Raw genomic sequence first — 22220 nt, forward strand, 5'->3', positions numbered from 1 at the left:
TTCCAAACAGACCTACAGAAGGAAAGACAAAATCTGTTGCCGTAACTACTACATCGATGAAAAGGCTAAATACAAGTTGGGTATAAGTACCTACAAACTAAAAAAATGTAAAGCAAAGGCGACATATTTTAACCAGAAAATTGAACTTGCTAAAAATTGAACTTTGTGACCTTTTCAGTTACCAGGCTCTCAAAGAACCTTGAAAAGAAACTCACCAACTCTAGCCAGTCTTTTTGCAACAAGATTGCCAGATTATTTTTAACTAATGTCAAGGTGATCTATACCAACCTGTCCAGTACCCATAATACACTGCAGGGTAACCCACCTCTTCTAGGACTCCTCGGGTAACTTCTAGCTTCTCTATGTTCACCTCACCACCCATCAACACTGTTGTGAGATTAACTCAGCCAGATCTGGTTCCCCTAATGACCCTTGTCCTCCTAGGGTCTTTGTCTCAATTCCTAATACCTTTGCCCCGGTCCCCACGGACATTTTCCAATGCATGTTTCAGCATGCCCCTTTCTAGATGGATGGAAGAAAGCTTTGGATGTCCTCTTCTCAAGAAACCTTCATTGGATCCATACGATCCAAATAACCTCTTTCCAATATCATGTCTTCTTTTACCGTAAATGAATTCTCAACGTACTGAATTCATCCAATCTTATAACTTATTGCATACCACTCATTTTGGGTTCCGTTCTGGTCAGACCACAGTATGGAAACAGCCTTAATCAAAGCCAGCACAGAGATCAGAACAGCCCTGGATGCTGGCTGCAAAGCTGCTTTGATCCTCCTTGATCTGTCGGTCACATTCCACACCATCCACCATAACAAACTGCTGTCCTGCCTTACCGAGATTGGTGTCACATGCTCAGCCTGGGACCTACTCAGATAATTTTTACTATCAGGTGACAAGTGGTACCTCTGGACAACTTTGTATCCTTGCCATTCACCCTTTCTTGTGGGGTCCCACAGTGATCCTCACTCAGTCCCACACTTTTCAATATTTAAATCACTCTGTTAGTAGAGCTCATCAAGTCTTTTCGATACGCCCTTATATCCTATGCTGATGACACCAAAATCATGGTCTCCCTTGGTAGTGAGGGGCCAGATTTAAACACCCGCTTCTGCACTTGCTTGCGGGCAGTCTGCACTTGGATATCTCAAAACAGCTTTCAGCTGAATTCTAACGAGACCAAGGTCCTGCTATTCGGCGCTCAGCCCTCTTTCTGGACTCCTGCCTGGTGGCTCCATGAATTGGGCACTCCTCCCTCATCAATTAGCAATACCTGCAATCTGGGAGTCATGATGAATGACTAACTTTCCTTTACATACAAGGTCAACACAGTCTCCTCCAAAGTCTTTTATACTCTCAAACTCTTGTTAATCCTGGTACCCTTGGCGTGAGTCTCCATTCCATTTGTTCCTGTTGTCTCCTCTGTTTTTGATATGTTTTTGCTGGTTAGATGCTTTGGGCACTGTGCCACTGCTATTCAGTGCCATAGTGCCAGTGCTCCCTATGTTGCATTGATATAATGGATTAGTGACTCCATGATTGGCTTATTTGATTTACTTGTCAGACCCTAGTACCATGCACCATCTGTACCCAGGGCCTGTAGATCAAATGCTGCTAGTGTGCTCGCAGTACTGGTTGTGCCACCCACGGAAGCAGCTTGTAAAGTGTGTCTCAGGCCTGCCATTGAAGAGCCTTTGTGCAGTCTAGTACTGCCATGTCAATTTGGTAAGTGCACCCACTTACCAGTCACTAAACTTTCCCTTTTCCTAATATCAGACACCCATAAGGTAGACCCAAGGGCAGGGTGCATTGTAAGTGAAAGGTAGGACATGCCCTGGTGTGTGTGGCATGTCCTGATAGTGAATTACAGCCAATTTTGTTTTTCACTATTGCAAGGCTACCTGTCCCCATGGGCCAGAATGGGCAGTTTCATTATAACACCTTGTAATCCTAACTGACCCAGGGAACATGGTAGAGAAACGAATTTAGTATGCCTGAACTCAGAATGATAAAATACATCTTTTAGAGAAGTTGATTTTAACATTATGTGTTTGAAAATACCACTTTTAGAAAGTAGGTATTTTCTTGCCTAACCATCCAGCCTGCCTCTGCTAGGTTGTGTATTCCATGTCTGGTTTGTGAGTGACAGGGGCCGAGGGGGCTCCAGGAGACAGGGTGAGTCAGCACAAGGCTGAATAGACCTATCTGCATTGGGAGTGGTGGGAGGAGTAGCACCTGAGCCTGAATAGGGCTGTGCTCCACCTCCTGTGGTGTGTCTGATGACCCTGCCCCACACTGACAAAGGAAGAAGTTGTGCACTGGCAGAATGCACCCAGAACTGGTTTGGACTATGTACAGACACTCTCTGCCTTCAGAGACAAAGGATTTGTATGTATAAAAAGGGAGATCGAGACTCCAGAATTTTAGATCACTTCTGGACATCAAGACAGACCTTTTACCAAGGAGAAGAACCAGTGAACCTGCAGGAGTTTTGAACTTCCCCTGTGCCAGTGTTTTGCTTTCTGGGGTTGGCCTGCAGTGGTTTCTTTATTGCCAAGGAAAGGAGAAAGACTTTTATTTGCAACTTTCATCATCTTGAAGAAGAATCTCCAAGGGCTTGAACTGTGCTTGCCTCCTGCTGAAGTCTCAGGGATACAAGACTTCACCACCAGCTCCCCCCTGAATTTCCTTGCTGGGAATTCTGTTTGTAGAAGCCTGCGTGTTGTTGGGAGCTGGAAGCGCAACTCAACGAGAAGAAGCACGTCTCATCGGCAGATGTCGCCATCGCATCTTCAGAGAAGCATGTCGCCACCGCAAGGGTCGCCGTCGCATCACTGGAGGAGTGTTTCTCTGTCACAGCTGTGTGCTTTCGCATCACTGCAGAAGCGTGTCGCAACCGCAAGGGTTGCCGTCGCATCACCGGAGAAGCGTTTCGCAGGGCCAGTCGCGGCTCCAAAGTTACAGAGTCGCCGCTGGGCATGCCCTCATCGTCTTCACGTCATCGCATCACGGGCACCATCTTCTCGCATCAAACCGGATCGTCACATCGCATCAAGGTGCCATCTTGTCGCATCACAACCAGGCCACACCACGAGATCATCGCATCACCATCGCATCATCGCATCACCTCCTCTCCGGTAAGGAACAGACGCATCACCTACTTTGCGCAAGCACTGACGAACAGACGCATCGCCTCCCCCGAAGCAAGGAACCAACATATCGTTCTCCCTGCGAACCTTTAGTTTATCTTGCGTGACGCATCGAAAGGTACTTTGTGAGAAACGTGTTGCATTTACCATCTAAAGTGAACTAAGTTATTTCTACCATCTTAAAGTCATTTTCTTAATACTGTATTGTGGATTTTTGTCGTTTCGGTCTTGTGTTAAGTCTTTATAAAGAATACTTATTTTTATAAAACCTGTATTGTGTCCATCTGTAGTGTGTTCAAAACTACTTTACACACTGCCTCTGAGATAAGCCTTCCTGCTTGTGCCAAGCTACCACAGGGTTGAGCAGGGGTTATTTAGGAGTGTAGCCCCCTTACTCTGACTAGAAGCAAGGGTCTCTATTTGGACAAAGGTGCAATCAATAGCCAACTAGTGACCCCCAGTTCTAACTGAAGTCTAGCAAGACCAAGGTCCTGCTTTTCGGCGCTCAGCCCTCTTTCTGGACTCCTGCCTGGTGGCTCCGTGAAATGGGCACTCCTTCCCCATCAGTTAGCAATACTTGCAATCTGGGAGTCATGATGAATGACAAACTTTCCTTTACAGACAAGGACAACACAGTCTCCTCCAAAGTCTTTTATACTCTCAAACTCTAATATCCAGACTTGATTATTGCAATGCTCTTTACTTTAATGCATATAATTCGGTCCTTAACAAGCTTCAAACAGTTCAGAACTCATCTGTACGTCTTCTTCTCAACATTCCAAAGTATCAGTCTGTGTCTAAACACCTGAAAAGGCTTCACTGGCTGCCTATCAGACACAAAGTTACTTTCAAAGCTCTCTGTATTGTCTTTAAAGCCCTACCTGACCAAAGTCCTGCATTTCTGAATAACAGCCTCAGCTGGTGTACTCCCAATAGGGCACTAAGACTCAGCCAAACTTGTGTCTATCCCTAGATTCAAACGCACGCTTGAGGCGGTTGAAGCTTTCTGTTCAGTGCTTCCACCACTTGGAAAATTCTTCCACTCTCTATCAAATCCTCCACCAATGTTTCGACTTTCAGGAAAACCCTCAAGACCTGGTTATTCAATGCAGCTTAACTCTTCACTTTTCTTTTCTCTGCACTCTGTAGCCACCACCAAGATCCCCTTGGGTATTTGAACGCTAAACAAATACATTTAGCATAACATTTGTGTAGGCCCTGGACAGTCCTGAGTGCGGGGTGCAGTGTAATTAAAAAGTTGGAAATGTACTTGTATGTTTTATGTATCCTGGTAGTTAAAAACCTTTCAATCCATTTTTCAATACTGCAAGGCCTTCCACTGCCATAGGATAACACTGAAGTTACCTTATTACATTTAATAAGCTGTAACTTCCAAATCGGAACAGGTAACCAATTCATGTTTGGTGTCTTTGAAATTGTAATGATAAACCTTCTCTTATGATAAAGTCAGATTTTAAATTACATTTTTTTAAATCCCACTTTTGGAAAGTCATTTAGTGCCTGCAGCCGGTCTCTGGGTTACATAACTGGGTGTAGCTGACAGTTGGGCTTTATTGTCCTCCTAGATAGCCACACACGATAGAGAGCTTAGATGTGTCTGTATTGGCCATCACTGACAGGATGGGAGGGTGGAGGTGGGCACAGCCCTATCTACATTTGAATAAGATATGTTTTGCCTCCACACAAAGGGCTGTATACCCCTGGTAGTTAGCCTGGAGCCAAATCAGGGTAGGCAAGAAGCAAGTGCACTTCAAAAGAAAACCTCTAGAAGCATATTTCACTTCAAAGGAGGCACCAAGTATAAGTATTGGATGTCAGACACTAACTCTTCAGTACACTCCTGGACCTGTGGAGACTATGCCAGGGAAAAAGACTGTGGTGCTGCTGAAAGGACTGCCACTCTGGTGGAATGCTACCTTGCTGAACTGCCACCTTGCTGGACTTCTGCCCTGCTGTTTTGTGTGAATCAGAAGGATTTCGATCTGCCAGTGAGATTAAATCTATTACTTCCTCCTGGTCTCGCACGACCAGATAACTGTGATGGGCACTTTGGGCTTTCAAGCACTATTTTGCATATATCCAGTTCTCCTGAATGGATTTTTGTCATTTTGGGCTTCATTTATTTATTAAATTTTGCTCTATTTTTCTAAATTGGTGAGGGATTTTTCTTGTGTGATATTATCACGTCATTAATGTTTGAAGTGCTGCATGAATACATTACATATTGTCTTTAAGTTAAGGCTGAATGCTCTGTGCCAAGCTACCACAGGGTTGAGCACAGGTTAATTTGGTGTTTTCTCAGATTTCACCCTGACAGAATTTGTGGTTGCTGCTTGAGAAGGGTTTCACCCCCACAAGCAGTAACCCAATTTCTTACAACCTCACATCACAGTCAGCAGCCCATCAGAACTGCTGCTGCATGACGCATCGTTCATACTGGATGTTGCAGTGCCCCACAACCTGGATTTAAGTTCCTTTGCTCAGTAGTCCTACCTTGGTCCTTTTATCTGGCCTACTTTCCTACATTTTTCCATCATTTTGTTTTTTTTGTAGACCGCTGAGTTTTTCCTGTCACAGTTTCTAGGAATGAGACTGGTCTTGCTCATTTCAGCATCTGACAATTGTGGTCAATCTGTGTCGCAGGTATAGCTCTGTCACAAGTATGCTCGGAATGTGTTGTGCCTTCAAGGTAATGTCTCTGTACAGAGTCGATCTCTGGTGCAGGTCTCAGCACCGTCTTGTCAAACAGCCCAAAATATTGTTTCTTGCGTCTTGAGGGGGATGTAAAAGGTGATTGGTGTCTCTATAACTCAGTTCTTGATACTTCTAAAAGACAGTAGCGGCTCCTGGACGGAGTGCTGCGGTGCGGTGGGCAGGGGAGGAGCATGGTGGGGGGTAGTAAACTCTGGATTAAGGAGTTCAGTAACTAAATGAATAAATAACATGAATTACATTGCGCGCTGCATCACTGGTTTGGCGTTGCAGCGCGCGCAATGTAATTCGTTTTATTTATTTATTTAGTTACTGAACTCTGTACAACCTTAATCCGGAGCTGTCCTACAGGAGCTGTTCCCATTTGAGTCACAGTGCTGAGAGGTGGCACCTCCCCCTCCACTTGTGAAGTCCATGTTTCAAGACCAGAGTCTGTCTGCATTCCAATTTGGTATGCTCTGCTCTCCACCACCGCACAAGCTTCTCTAGCTGCCCCTAGCAAGTCCTTATTGTCTCCTCTCATCTGCCCACCCATGGGATAACTGTTAGCTCCAGTGGGGGACCAGTTGTCATTCCAGTGGCCATCTACTGTGGATCTTCAAAAGGATGCTACCATCTTCCCAGGTGCTTAGCTCCTCCTGCTATATGTTTTTTAACCGAGAGGTTCACCATGCTTGATCACCTTGCTATTTTGTTTTGAATGCATCAATGTAAAATAGCAAAAGACACACAATTGATGGACGGAATGCAGAACAAATCAAAACATTCACCCCCAGTCAAGAGATCTGGGTTAAATCCATCATTCTTTTGCTCACCATGCCACCCCAGTTTAGACCTGGCCATATGCAAATCAGTCTTGACCCTGGCCCTCATGGGAACAGTCCAGCCCGAACTGCCAAGCCAGGTCCTCCCTGGACCGGAAACAAGCATCCTAGGACCGGTTTCGGGGTTTCACCCCTCTTCAGCCAGGATAGCTTGATTCCAGTGGCACAGTGAGCCCAGGACCCATGCCTGGGCATACCTGGCGCACTTAGGGCGAGAAAGCAAAAGGCACACAATTGATGGATGGAATGCAGAACAAATCAAAACATTCACCCCAGTCAAGAGATCTGGGTTAAATCCATCATTCTTTTGCTCACCATGCTACCCCAGTTTAGACCTGGCCATATGCAAATCAGTCTTGACCCTGGCCCTCATGGGAACAGTCCAGCCCGAACTGCCAAGCCAGGTCCTCCCTGGACCGGAAACAAGCATCCTAGGACCGGTTTCGGGGTTTCACCCCTCTTCAGCCAGGATAGCTTGATTCCAGTGGCACAGTGAGCCCAGGACCCACGCCTGGGCATACCTGGCGCACTTGTAAAAGCATGTGTCTGAATTTGTATGGATGAATGTATGTCTTAAATTCCATTGGGCAGATAATGGGTGTGGGACTGTGGAGTTGTGAAACTGTATTGTAAAATATTCAAGGAGTGGTAGGGATTATGGGTAGATTTACTAATGGATAGGTGGCTTTATGTACAGGAAACTGATGTAGTGCTGAAGCTGTTTCAGAATTATTTACCGAAAAGAAGTTGGGAATAGCTTTGTAATATTTTTTTAGGAAAGTCAAACGGCTGTTTGTGGGATATGGAATATAATAAAAAATATTGTGTCATATGAATATCCTTTACTTAAAGTTAACCTCATTAAAGTTAATAATTGAAAATCTGCGCCCAATTGACATAATATTTCTGTTAGACTATAGTTTTGCTAACGATATTTTTGACATGCAACTGTCCACGCAATTGAATTTTTAAATAAGAGGAGAGTGCTATGGGGACCTTTTTGGAAAATCTCATGTGAGGACCATTTTATTTAAGTGTAATTGTTGCAAAGAAGAATAAGTACTCTGGCTTATCAATGCATGTTTCCCTAGTAATGTGGAAATTGGTAGGCTTGTTATGGCACCACTACCAGTCATCACATTGTCTGGGTCGACAAGGCAGTAGACATTCTCATACAGGGGGGCAGATTTACAAGCCCCTTGCGCCTCATTTAAGCCACCGTAGCGTCACTTTTGTGATGCAGCGGCGGCGCAAATCCTGCGCCATGGTGCGGGGTACTTACAACGTGCCGCATCTGGGAGATGCATCACGTTGTAAAGCCCTGTGCCACATGCAGGTGTTCCTGCCCAGGGGGGGCGTTCAGGTGCAGGAACGCCTCCTAAAAGTGGGTGAGTGAAAACTACAAGATTCACTCAGTCACTTTTAGGCCCATGCTGCGTCAAAACCCTGCGCCTGCCTGAAGCAGGCGTAAGGATTGATGCAGCATTAACAAGATAGGGCCCCCCAGAACATTGCTGGAGCTGCTTCGCGCTTGCGACGCAACTCCAGCAATGCGCCACTTTTACGGCACAGATGCATCCGCATCTGTGCCGTTTTTGCCCCACGGTGCGACGCATTGTAAATGCGGCGCATCCATGGTGGCGGAGCTGTGGCACACAATAACTGGCGCATCCTTGCTGATATGCAGGGATGCGCCAGTTATTGTAAATATGCCCCAGGGTTTGTAAGCTTGGGGTGTCCCCAGACAATAGACAGTTGCACTGATGTTGATTAAAATCAAAACAACATCGAGCACCTTCTGTGAGCTCACATGCCACAAGCTTACGGAAGGAAAACCACATGGTAATCCAGAAATAAACAGAAAGTGCAGGGCAGCACAGCTATGTTAAGCAATGCCAGGCCTTTAATCTCAGGGAAGCATTTAAGCAGCTGAAGTGATCGAGATTCCAAATAACAGCTGGAGGCACATTTACTAACGTTTTGCCTCAGTTTTGCGTCACTTTTATGGAGCACACCCACTATGAAAACTTTTTGGCCGTTCTCTAAGCCACACAAAGCCACACAAGAGGTAAATGGGGTAAATAGTAAATAGATAGAAACAGAAGTCCGCGCAAAGTGGCATATATATATATATATGTATGTACATATGTATATAGATAATTATATATATCAAATTACAGAAGGAAAAGTAGAGAACATGCCTGGTGCTACTTCTCAGGTCCCTGTTTTCCTTTCAGGGAATATTGCATACATTATGTATTGAGCTGAGAAAAACACAAATAGCAATATAGGTGTCCATAATAATCCTTTTTTATTTGTTGCACGTCCTTCTCTTGGACACTTGAAATAGTTTGTCTTCACAGGTATCACAACTCCGCACATGCATCGGTGAACATCTTCATATACCTGTATTGATTCAAAAACAGCCAACTCGTGTTTCGCGATATTCTCGCTTTCCAAAATTGTTTCCAATACACACTTTCTTAAAATTAAATCTGATACTTCCAATTCTTTGGGATCCAATGATTTATTCAATAGTTTCCTTCAATAGCTTGATCTAGCCTCCCGTCTATACTGATTCCATCATGCATATATATATGTACATATAAATATATATTTGTGATCAAGGCCGCTGCTACGCGGTCGAAACGCGTCAGGCTGGGCACTCGCTACTTTGATTTATGGATGCACTAACTTTGCAATAAAGGCACTGTAAAATACTCCACGCTGTGGTCTGTACCTGTTCGGTTGCTGAGCAAGTGGCAGTTCAAGGAGTGTGATTTACTTATATATTTATTGTTCTAACTGTGAAGCCAGAGAGATCTATGCCAGTGCTATTACGGGAGCTGCGGAAGTTTGGCAAACTCTCAGGGCTACATATTAATCCAGGCAAATCTAAGGTGATACCGATGGGCAGGTTGGCCATGCTCCAGCCGGAATTGAGGCCCAACATAGAGCTACAGTGGGCTGCAGAGGGGGAGAGATACTTAGGGATACTACTGACCAACTCCTGTGATACCTTTCATGCGGCCAATCTGGGCCGTGTTTTGGAGGGATTGCAGGGCTCGGTCCGCTTTTGGGCTGATTTGCCACTTTCGTTTATGGGACGTATAGCGATCGTTAAAATGATTATACTCCCGCGGTGTCTCTACATGCTGCAACACTCCTTTTATGTGATACCATGGTCATACTGCACTACCTTGGAAGCTCTAATTGGCACTCTTTTGTGGGGGAAAAAAAGACGAAGAGTCTGACTGACGATGTTGCAGATGGCATGGGAGGGGGGTGGACTTGAGGTTCCACGATTGGACCTGTACTATGTGGCATCTTGAATACGCAGTACACTGGTTCGACGATGAAGACAATTGGGAGAAAGATCTACTGGCCGGGACATATGGGAGGGACTAATTGTTGAAACTGTTAATGATGGGGTCATCGATCCCTGACAATCGCCCATATGGGATACAACATGTGGCAATACTCTGGGAACGAGCGATAAGACGTGTAGTCCAGCATGCCCCATATGCACCGGATATGTCTCTATGGACGGTCCGGCCGTTTGCCTCAATTGCAGACGCCACGGCAGTTGGCAGTTGGAAAGAGGGGGGATGTCTACTGATGGGGGTCCTTTATAACGGGGGACACTTCGTAACTCGTGAAGAGGCACAAACCGAGTTTGGGCTGGGACCAGGCCAATTCTTACAATATAGTAAAATATCGAGTGTCGCACAGGAGCTCTGGTATAATTTTCCAGATGAGCCACCAGTCACTAATGTCCTCCAGACAATGATAGAGATGGTACAAGGCAGACGACTTGTCTCCCATCTGTATAGAGCATTAAGAGAAGATATCCCGAGAGACCCACTGGGCCTTCAGCAGAAATGGGATGCGATCTTAGAGGAGCCTCTGACCTAGGCGGAATGGCGAAGGATACATGTGGTAGTACACGAAGTGAATGCAAATGCTCGTTCAAATTACTTCACTATAATGTTATACATCAGGTAAACTTAACCCTGCGCACACTGCATATAATATACCCCAATCGGGAGGACAGTTGCCCTAGGTGCACCACACAAGGGGCAGACTTCCTTCACATGATTTTGAAATGCCCCACACTGCAACCCTACTGGGAAAAGGCCTTAGAGAATCTGGGGGAGGCCATGGCGTGGACCATCTCACAGGCAATAAAGACAGTATTACTTGGCCTGTTACCCGCACCAAAAAATAAAAAGCTGAGCAGACGCTTTGTGCACCTGGGACTGGTGCTGGCCAAGAGGCGCATCGTAATTGCCTGGATGCGACTACGCCCTCTGAAACATTTAGACTGATTACGGGACACGAATGAGTGGGCAACAGCGGAATTGGTTCGGATGAGATTTGTGAGGAAGCATGAAAAGGCTGAGAGTGATAGACTAGCTTGGACATCCATGATAATCGACCTTAAGAAAGGTCAGGGGCAGTCCACCCAGCAGAGTAGCGTGCGGGACGATACCCGGGAGGATAACCCAGGTGGACGCCCAGAAAGGCAAGCCTCGTCACTTGATTAACATAAGTATGTCAGAGCTACTGGTGATCACAGCACGCAGACTTGAATCGATTTGCAGGAAGGAAAGGGAGGGGGGGTTACAGTCTATTGTTTCATGTTTTATTTTCTGCTATCTAGGCTGTCACAGAACATGGCGGTAAAATATGATGGGATTGCACGCTGTCACGTAAATTAGACAACTTTTTTTTCATAGACAGGGAACATTAATTAGTTTATTTTGGATTAAGACATATGTTCAATAGCATGTATCATAAATACAGATATGATGTGTTCTGTACATACTTTTAAATGCCAATAAAAAATATATGAAGAAAAAAAAACCTCTATGGGTCCAATATGTTACAAGATATAGTATGAACCTTTTATAGAAGGGTGAGTATAGATCCCTGTGCCTTTATAGAAGTACCTGGCTATTGATATGTAAGAAAGCATATCCAAAGTACAAGAATGACAAGTGCAAATGTTGGTTTAACCTTACTTAAGATGTTCACATTATCCAATCAACCAACAACTATAAAAGCGAAATGCAATAAAACGCACAAAAAGTGTAATAAATCGGTCATTAATATCCATTGTCATATAAGATCAGAAGACTTTAAAATGAGGTTGTGACACACGGACAAAGATAGTACAATTTTGTGGGGCAAGTATAAGCCTGTTGTATGAAGACTGCAATTGAATAGCATGACTCACTGTTGGTAGCTTCTGCAGAAACTCCATGGCAACCCTGCACTGCCTTAAGTTTGCCAGCTTGAGAAGTGGTAAAATGAACACAGACCTTCGCGAAGAGCAATGTTTGCAGGAGAGAATTAGGTGCAGGGAGCTCTAGGCAGATCGTCCATCACAAGGCAGGCTAGCAAAAAACATTCTTTGCCTGGGGTATGCATCAAGACAGTGGATATTGTTCAGGAGTAGTCTTACTAGCAGGAAACTGTAGTGTACATTATCAACCCTTAAGAGTTAAGACTCAATGCCAGGACAAATGCTGTTTGGGCATAGTCAGAAACTGTGGACAGTTCTGAGTTTTTTAACATCCTTTCCTCTGCTCATTTGGCTAAAAAGAGTTTAGTCAGTGATCTGTAGAAGCTAGCTCTGAAAGTGCTAGGATTCAAGAACAGCTCATCGCGGTCCAGCTTGCAGATCTTGGATATGTGTGTGATTCAAACGGTCAGCCATGATCATATGATTCAGTTTGGTTTCCCCTTGGTCCATATTTTGAACCATAACAAAAGAGGCTGCAGCTTCACAACATTGCCCATATACCCTAGCCCAATTTCTTTGAGGCATAAATAGTTGGTAGAGGACGTGGGTACTGTGAGCAGCCTTTTTCCATAAACCCATTTTCTACCTTGTTTTCACAGTTGCCCCAGACGCTGGCCCCATCTGTTGGGTGGCACTTAGCCATGTAGATTTCTAGCAGCTCTTTAATTATCTTGCTGCTTAGTCTAGTCGCAAAGCCTAAGACCGCTTCAATGCTCCTGGCTAGGGCAGCTGCCCTGCCGGCTTTCAGAGAGCCTCAGGTCAGCCTATCATCATCTAGTATTCCCAGATAAGGGTAAGAAAGGACCTTGATCTGCCTTCCTTGTCTCAGTGACCAAAGACCATCATGTTGATTTTTCACTGGTTGAACAGCAGGTCTTAGCTAGTCCTTATAGGCACAGAATTGATCTAGTGATCGCTGCAAACTGATTGCAGTCCTGGCCAGCAAAACAATATAATCTGCATAGACCAGGGCCGGTACACTGCATTTGCCGACCATGTGGCAATCAGTTTTAGAGCTTAATAACTGACTCGCCAAACTGTTGCCATACAGGGAAAAGAGAAAGGGAGCCAATATGCACCCCTGGTGCACGCCATGTTCGAGTCTAAAACTTTCTGTAGTTTCCCTTGCTAGGCAGTATCTCATGCTTGCAGTTACCCAGAGCTTTGGCCTATTGACTGAGTCAAAGGCCAAGCTCAGATCCATATAGGCTGCAAAGGCTGACACCAATCATATTTGCACCTGTCCCTTTACTGTGCCTCTTGAACCAGCCTTATTAAACATTCTATCTTTTGTTCCATGGGCCTGACAAGGACAGCTGGCTCGTTAGTCTGTCCTTGATCTGTTTCCAGGGCTCAATGCCAAACAGATGTTGCCAATAGATGTGACCACCAGGCCTATGAAAAGATGTGGTACAGCGGCCAGGGCGGTTGACTCCGGAACACGGGGGCTCATGGTTCGCTCCCCGGTGCCGGCAGCAGGTTAGCCCAGCACCTTGTGACTCTGGGCAATAGCTCGCTTAATCTTCCTGATGGCCCCCAGCACCAGGGCACCTCCCCAGAGGTAGCTATGCGCTTTACAAATGCTCGTGTTTCATATTTAGACTGGACATTTTCCCAGCTGCTACATCTCTATGCATTCTTCTTATGCTCCAATCCTGTGAATACTCCTATGTTGTGAAGCCGAATAGATATTCATAGACAATTTAAACCACTGGGCCCTTCTAGCATGTATATTTATCTGTTTAATGCAACACTACCAAATCTAAGAACATCCTGATTATGAGTATAGCTGCTATTTATCACACCTGATAAATAACTATACTATGAGGTATGTTATATTTCTGGAGCAATAAATAGCACCTGTTACAAGTTTCTGGAGAATAAAGTGCGGATTATGTTGTTTAACGCACCAAAATCTACATGGTACTATAAATACCGTACACTTTTCCCATGTTAAATTGCAGCAGGTTTGACCTGCTGAAATTTACAAAGGTTGAGGTATTTTTAGATGCATTAAATACCTTCCAACTCATAATTCTGACCCGTGCGTAAACAAGAGTTCACACATTTTTCAGAATACCACCAACCCATTCTTAGGCAGGCCCTCCCTGCCTTTTTTGGAGATGGGCAGTATTGGTACAGCTACCAAACATTTACAACCATCATTTCTCCCCCTTTACACATCCCTGGCTCAATTAGAGGTCACAGTTGGTGGTTTTAGTGATGGTGGCTCCAGAAGCTGCTCTGCTATGAGGAAAAGCTTCTCAGCAGGTCGACTACCAGCAAACATTGTGACAGAAGGAAGGTTTTATGACACATTGTCTTCATGTTTTTTCTTGGCTAGACAAGAAAAAAATTCAAATGTCCAAAGGAAACTTGGAGAAACTATCCAATAAATGTCATGTTTTTTTTTTTCTAAAACAATCTCTTGGTTTGAGGGCCGGTCTTCAGACTATGAAAAAATATCTGCAGGTCTGTTGTGCCACATTGGCAGAGCAGACTGTCTGTGACTATTTGTAGTAACTGAAACATCTCCCACTAAAGAGGTGGCATTTGCTTCAGTGAAATAAGGCTGGCAACATTCAGTGTCCTGGGGTGCAACTGGAGTGTGGACCCATTTTCTGCACCCCTATGGCACTGTAGTATTATAGAAAAGGCAGTGCATGCTTGTGCAGCCCCTGCTGTAATACTCATAGTGCTTTCACACATGTAGCACCAGCTCTATCTTAAGAGGATATTTCTCATGTGCATGAGGGTGTGGCCCCATGCAAGTGAGTGAATCACTTTGCCTCTTCATCCACAAAGAGGCGGTGCACTGTTAGTGCACCCCATGAAGGCAGCCATCCAGAGGGGAAAAGAGGGTCCCATGCGTCCCCCCAGTTGCCAATGTGCAGGAGGGCACAGTCACTTACTGCAGATACATACAGGAGGATCACTGTCCCTTCAGTCAAGTGAAGACTGGTGGCACATGCTGTCTGCCACCTGCACTGTGAAATATGGAGCGGGTTTGCAAGCGGGGTTAGCGCTGCTGCCTCAACTGTTTGGTGACAAAGCTAACAAATTCCGGACGAGGTTTTTATTCTATAGCTCTACCATTAGTAATGAATAATCATTCGTAATTCTACAAAGTTAGTATACTACTATAATATTTAGCAGAGTAAAATGTGTATTTAAGTGATAATGGGCCATATCAGCAACGGCCAGCGATAATTATCGCTGGCCGTGCTTAGCGATAATTTTCTTATCGCTGGCTATCTCTGCTTTTCATCTCCCTGGTAGGGCGTTATCATCAATGCGCTGCTCCAGGGCGATAAAAATTCCAGAGATAGCGTTGTTATCGCCGTTTTGCAGGGAACATCGCTGGTTTTGCAGCGATGTTCCCTGCAAAAGGGCGATAACCTTGCTGATACGACCCTGTGGTCGTATCAGCATAATCCACCCCCAATGTTAGGGGTGGCTTAGTCAGGATTTTAGCAGATGTTAGTTTTTGGAGAAAACAGCAGTTTTCTCCAAAAACTAACGTCTGCTAAAATGCAAGGGCATCCTTGCTGATAGCACAAAGACGTGTTATTGCTCTCCTGACATGTAGTGTATGTCAGGAACGCCCACTTTGCATCTCATTAGAGATACAAAGGTAGGCGTAGTGTAAAAGGGTGCTAACATGCGAATACGCATGTTAGCATCCTCTTGCTGATAGGGCGTTGGTTTTATCTCCGCTTTTCTGGCTTTTAAGGCCAGAAAAGCGGAGATAAAGCCCTTGATGATATGCCCCACAGTATTTTAATATAATGATTGCTATCACAGTCCTATTAGTTTTCAGAGCTGAATATAGAAGATCTCAAATTCGACCAGCTCAACAGAACTCAATTTGAAAGTCTCAGCTGTGCCCGGATTCAGCCCTATGGGTTTCATTCATATTGACACAAAATATAGACCGACTATTCACCCCAATGCTGCAACCCATGTGAGACTTGTAAAAATGAAAGACTGGGTAATTGATGAATGTCAATCCACATGTATGTATCTGTGTCTCCTCAAAACAGGAAGGCTTTGAAACTGTGAACTTACCACAGACACCTGTTGCTGAGCATTCATTGGTCACACACCTTCCAGAGCAGTGTATTTATACTTTTTCCTTATGCAAAGCAGTGTGTGCTTGCCCCTCTCAAAATGGGAAGACAGCAGCATTTTTTGATATGTTATAAATGAAAAACGGTAAATATTCTGCTTTTTGCGGGTACCCTGTAGGTATGGGGAATAGAGAGGCAGAAGCCTCATAGTTTGAGTACCTCTACTGTGGAGCCTCCCCTGGCAACACAAGTCCAGGCATTCTGCGCCTTCAAACAGACTACATAGAGGGAGTTGCAGGCAGTAGCACTGAAAAGAGATAGTCAAACTTAAAAAGTAATGTAGGGTGTGCAATTGTGTAACTTGTTTACAACACGATGGGATGGATCCCAGATCCTAGGCCCAGAGAATCTTTAAAAAGCACAGATTTTTTCCAAAAGCATCTGAAACCAATCTCCCAGCCCCCCACCAATTTTAGAGGCATCGGTATACACCACATTCGTGGAAAGCAACGTGGCAGCTAGGATGTAACTGTTGATTGTGGGATACTTCTTGCAGATGTAGAATTATTTGTATGGAATAATGCTGAGAAACCACTTTACTTGTCCAGAAATACTGACATGAATTCTTATGTATCGTGCTTTTCTCAATGTTTCAGGGAACAGCAGGAAATGAAGCTAGCGCCACTGAAGAAATGTCAAACTTGGTTAACTACATCCAGCCAGTGAAGTTTGAAACTTTTGAGATGTCTAAAAGTAAGTTGCGATTCAAATAAAACCCCGCTTGTCATTCCGATGTCATTTCTAGAGAAGAAAGGATGATATCGAAGTATGAAAAGTGAGCACATATTTTAATGAGCTTGTTATGTAGTGCAGACCTCTTCCTAAGCTACAGCAGAACATTTGCTTGAAACTTTTTCATGCAGCAGGAGATTCTCAAACATTAGGCTCAATGCTTAAAATGGTATGATGTACAGGCAAATGTAGGTGGATACCAAGGGAGTAGATGTCCTACTTTTGCTTGCTGGACTCTGATCATTGGCATATTATGCACATATCCTTCAAGTCTCTGCATTTAAAATATTCTATTTGCTCAGAATGTCAAACATATCTGAAAATACTCATGTAACCCAATCTGCTGTACTGTATTGAAGAGAAACACTCTTGATATATTGGAAGTAGAGTACCATGTTGCCTAATCAAATATAGGACATGTTTTTTTCAGTTTATTTGCTGTTCTCCTCCGATAATAACTTCTGACCATGTACACTTTACTGAGCTGCTTTATTTATGAGTAACGTTCGTTTTTTGTTTACAGAGCGTAACAAGAGTTTTGAAATGTCTTCCTTTGTGGAAACCAAGGGCCTTGAGCAACTAACAAAATCTCCAGTAGAATTTGTGGAGTATCCTTTATTTGAAGAATTGTGTAAACTCTATATATACTTTTATGCCTACCCTTGAAAAACCCTTACTACTGCGTACCCTTAGTCATCCCTCAAGCCTTCAAACTCCTTGCTACCCCATACCCTTACTCATTCCTGAATCGTAAACAACTCTTACAAACCCTTTCTACCCCCTTACCTTACCCATCCCTGGACCCTAAAAATTAAGCCTGGGTGGAGTTCGCGGAGTTCTGCTACAAAGAACTCAACGAAGTGCAAAAAAAACCTCTGCTGCGCTACGCGGAGCTCCACAAGCAGCGGAGTGTGTTGGTAAAGATGCTGTTCGCGGTAATTTTCAGTGACAGATGCTTGTCTGTACTGTGCAACCATCACAAACGGCACCATGCACAGCGCAGGCGGGTGCTACTTCTTTTCTGCCGCTCGAGTAGATTTTTACTCAACCTCCAGGCGAGATTTCTCAACGCAGGCGGTCAGATTTCTCAACGCGAGCGGACAGTTTCTCAACATGAGCGGTCACGAGCATACGCGACCACTCGCAATGAGAAATCTGACCGGCTGCGTTGAGAAATCTCGCCTGGAGGTTGAATTTCCACACTCACGCTCGCCAACTTGATGTTGACGATCGCGAACCAGGAAAAATCACACCAGGAGGTGCCTTTTCCTTGCTAGCACACGCCTTTGACGTTGATGAACGCGAGCAAGGGAAAAAACTCCGCTCCACTATGCGGAGCAGAGTTTTTCAGAATTACGTGATATCCGCGTAACGCGGAGTGCAGAAATCTCTGCAAACTCCACGAGCGGAGCAGAGTTCACCACCCAGACATTCTAAAAACCCAATATGCTTCCCCATTCCTGAACCTTTTAACTACTTACGCTCCTTACTGCTCCCTAATTCTTTTATTTGAAGTACTTAAAAAAACTTTTTGAATGGTATTGTTCAGCGACAAAATGCCATGTATGGTAATTACCTGCATGCTAATGGCCATCCTATAAAAGTAATGTGTGATAACACCTGCGTGATAACCGTTACTTACCATTTCCTTTGTGTTAGAAATCGAGGTCTCTAGTTGGCAAAGGTTTGCGCCTTTGTCCAAGTAGGGAACCTAACACTTTCCTATGCCTCTCTGCCAAAACGTAACATTGTCTGCTCGTCTAGGCAAAGTAATAAATGCTGGGTAAACCCCCTGTAGAAAACAATAACATTTATGTGCGGCTCCATTTTCAGTCTTAGAGCATGATCAAGGAAAAACGTTAACTATCTAGCGGGGGAGGGAATACCAGCATTTTAGGAATTTGTAGTTTTTCAAAATTTCTACTTTTAGTGCTTTGCGAATTTCATCTATTCAATTGTGCACTTAAATTTTTTCATTTGTTGTCTTTGGGGAAAACCTTTTCTCTGAGAAAAGTCCTATTATTTTAGGCAAGTTACCAAAGATGAATACAAGAACCAGTATATTTTTGTGGCTCAGACTGCTTGGACCTTGTGTGAGGGCAATCACATCAAGACTGTATCTTCTCTACCCGTACCTTAATATTCAAATTTTCCACTCACCTTAATAATTACCTCTTCCAAAGTTATCTTCTAAAACGTTTTATTAATATTAATGAAGTAACAATTGAGGGGTTAATATGCTGTTTTTATTAAATTATACACTGTATTTTCTACGTTTTTTTATATGAAAATAGAACTGAAATCTTAACCTTTTGCATGTAAAATTCCATATTTCTTAACCATTATTATTAAGATATAACAAAATGCAGCTTAGCCGGATCTATCCAAAGGGAACGCGAGTTGATTCTTCAAATTACATGCCTCAAGTTTTCTGGAATGCTGGTTGTCAGATGGTTGCACTTAACTTCCAAACAATAGGTAAGGTGACATTATTTTTAAATTACAACATTTGGTTTATGTTCCCCTTTATATTGCTTGCATGGCAGATATGATCTAGCACAGGTGCCAATATAGGGACATGGCACCTGTCATTCTCTTACAGGGCTGGACTGGCCTTGTATCTCACAGGGCATTTCTCTGGTGGGTTGGGGCCTTTGAAATGCAGGTTTTGTAAGTAGCAGGCACCTCTCTCACTTGATTACAGCAGACACAAAGGGGGTGACAATAAAGAGAGAGAGAGAGAGAGAGAGAGAGAGAGAGAGAGAGAGAGAGAGAAAGAGAGAGAGAGAGAGAGAGAGAGGGGGGGAGGAGGGCAAGAAAGAGGATGGTGAAAGATCAATGAGAGAGGGAGGAAAATGAGAGTACAAAAGAAGAGAAACAGAAAATGCATTGATGGAAAGAGAAAATGACTAAATAATTGAGCAGTGCTGGTTTGAACTTTTTGCCAAGACTGGCTATGAATATGAAAGCATTAATTGCTTGATTGTGGTGTAAAGTCCCTAAGGTTCGAATCCATCTTATTTAGGCCCGACTCCATCTTGCTACATGGAGACTGCCATCTTTCTTAACTTAGACAATGGAAGCAGCCTCATTCCTTGATTTATGCAGGATCTTTGTACCGTGTGCCTTTAAATGAAGATGTCATCAAACCTTCTCATTCTAGGAGCTGTGATAGCATCAAGTTCGTTGATCAATGATATAGGTACATCTATGCAACATTCGTGTGGGTCAAATGTCTACTCCTCACCATGTCAAGGTCGAGCAAGAACATATACCTAAAATAATCTTTTCTGAATTGACATCCTTTTGCCTTATCTATTCATAAAGAAGCATCTGGGACTCTTACCTTGATGCACATTATCTATGTCAGACATTCCTAAACTTATGTCAGAACATCCAATTTCTGATGAGATTTAGGATTGAAGGACTGCCCCTTGACCACTTGTCAGGAGAGGTCCTTCACCCAGATTATCACCCAAGATTCTGCCAGAGATAGTCTCACTTGTTGCCAGCACATTCACACTTTGCAGGCGATACATTTCACCTGAAAACTGAAGCTGAGAATGCCAAGTCTGAGGAAGACCGACTGACTGCTACTGTTTGCCCTTAGCAGGGAACACTGTCTTCATGTCCCCGCTGAAAAAGAAAGTTTTTTCTCTCAACATGGTATGCAGTGCATCTCTTCTCCCTAACAAGCTCTAGATTGCAAGTTGCTCTACCTTTCATGCTCTCATAGTATATCGCATAGAAGTAGGCATTAGGGTGTCAGGTTCTAGATGACATTTTTAAAATGATGGAAATGTTCATTTTATTTTAATTATTCATAACGTGTCTTGTGTTTTTATAATATTCTGTGTAGTTGTTTTAGATGTACTAAGAAACAGATTGTTGCAGTAGTGATAAATTCTTTTTTCTTAAAAGTATTAATTCTTCTTAGTACAGTAGTAGTAGTTCTTTATTCGATCAAATTAGAGATCATTCACAAAATTGTAGACAACAATCTTCCTAATACATTACATTATACAATATTAAAATAGGGAGCATAATATAAAAACTTAAAAAATTTGAAGATAGATAAAAAAGACAAGTTAAAAACATGTGGTCATAAGCTTTAAACTAAGACAAGTGTTATCATCAGCCTCATAACTACATTTGCTTGTTGTACCTATACTTATGCTGTATCAGGCTTTACCTTATGGATAGCAACTTGGACCTAATATGCCAGGTGTATAGCAGGTACCGTAATATGGCAAATGCTGACCACTTTGTGTGGTCTGATCTAAATATTCGCAGAGCCTAAACTGGTTGCTTAATCGATAAACGCCAACATACAGGTATTGCCACTTTTTCCTATTCTATACCTAACAGGGATAAAAAAAATGTAGTGATCTAATTTTTCAGAACTAAGGAAACATGCTGGGCACATCGAGGTTACAGTAGCCTGAGTCCACCTACTTCTAAAGTAATTTAGCGGTAAAGTATCATACCTATATTGTAAGTAAAGTACTTGTTTGTGTGCTGGTTCAATTTCATCCATAATATCCTCAAATAAAAAGGTACATTTAAAATCTAAGAATCTTCCTATTAAAGTGCCCTGTGCTGCAGCAGCATTACAGGAGTCCTGGATGTAAGCCCAGAATTTCGCTTTTAAAAGGGGTAGTACATCTTTCGTCAGGGATTTAGGGTCTACCCACATTGCCTTCAACCCTCGTCTCGTTAGCCAGTGCCTCACCTCTCTAAACCACTTCACCTGACATGCTGCTCTATCGAGGTTCAGAACTTGCTCTATGGCTTATTTCACTGGAATTTGAAATTGACCGGTCCATATTCTATCCCAAAACAATAGGGATTTCAATTCTGCTATGTGGTTAATGCATCTTAGACCAAGGTCTAACCGGGTTAAAAGAATATTTGGCAGTTTCAATAATGACATATACATTTATTTTCTGCCATTTCCAGGCTCTTAGTCTGGACTAGGCCCCATAATTCTGCTCCATAGAGAGCTGTCCCCAGGCCCCCAGAGCTGCCCCTTGCTTGTTCCTCCTCTTGCACGAGATCCTGGACAAACGCCACAGGCTCGTATGTAATATTAAAATCTCCGGCTACAATTAAGAATTTCCCTCTATCTGAGTTGTCTAGGAAGTTGTTCAAGAGTGCTATTGTGTTGGATTTCTGATTTTTATTCTTATAATGATTATATATATTGATAAGTCTTATAACAAAGTCCCCTTTTAAAGATGTAAGGTCCAGGTCTCATCTGTCCGCTGACTCTATATTAACTCTGGTAGATTTGCAGGCCAGGCTTGTCCTGACTCAAATAAGCAGCCC

The 22220-nt window shown here is 43.5% G+C and overlaps 1 protein-coding gene across 3 annotated transcripts in view; it reads left to right on the forward strand.

The window, feature by feature from the left end:
* The window catches only part of PLCB1 (phospholipase C beta 1), a 2173917-nt gene that overhangs the window by 1514063 nt on the left and 637634 nt on the right, over nucleotides 1-22220 (forward strand). For all 3 annotated transcript variants that reach the window (XM_085612648.1, XM_085612647.1, XM_085612649.1), the window contains exons 16-18: nucleotides 16757-16853; nucleotides 17416-17500; nucleotides 19246-19370. In XM_085612648.1, the coding sequence (XP_085468774.1) occupies nucleotides 16757-16853; nucleotides 17416-17500; nucleotides 19246-19370 (307 nt within the window). The remainder of the gene's footprint in view (nucleotides 1-16756; nucleotides 16854-17415; nucleotides 17501-19245; nucleotides 19371-22220) is intronic.

This window comes from Triturus cristatus, chromosome 6 (assembly GCF_964204655.1).
Source record: "Triturus cristatus chromosome 6, aTriCri1.1, whole genome shotgun sequence".
NCBI lineage: Eukaryota > Metazoa > Chordata > Amphibia > Caudata > Salamandridae > Triturus > Triturus cristatus.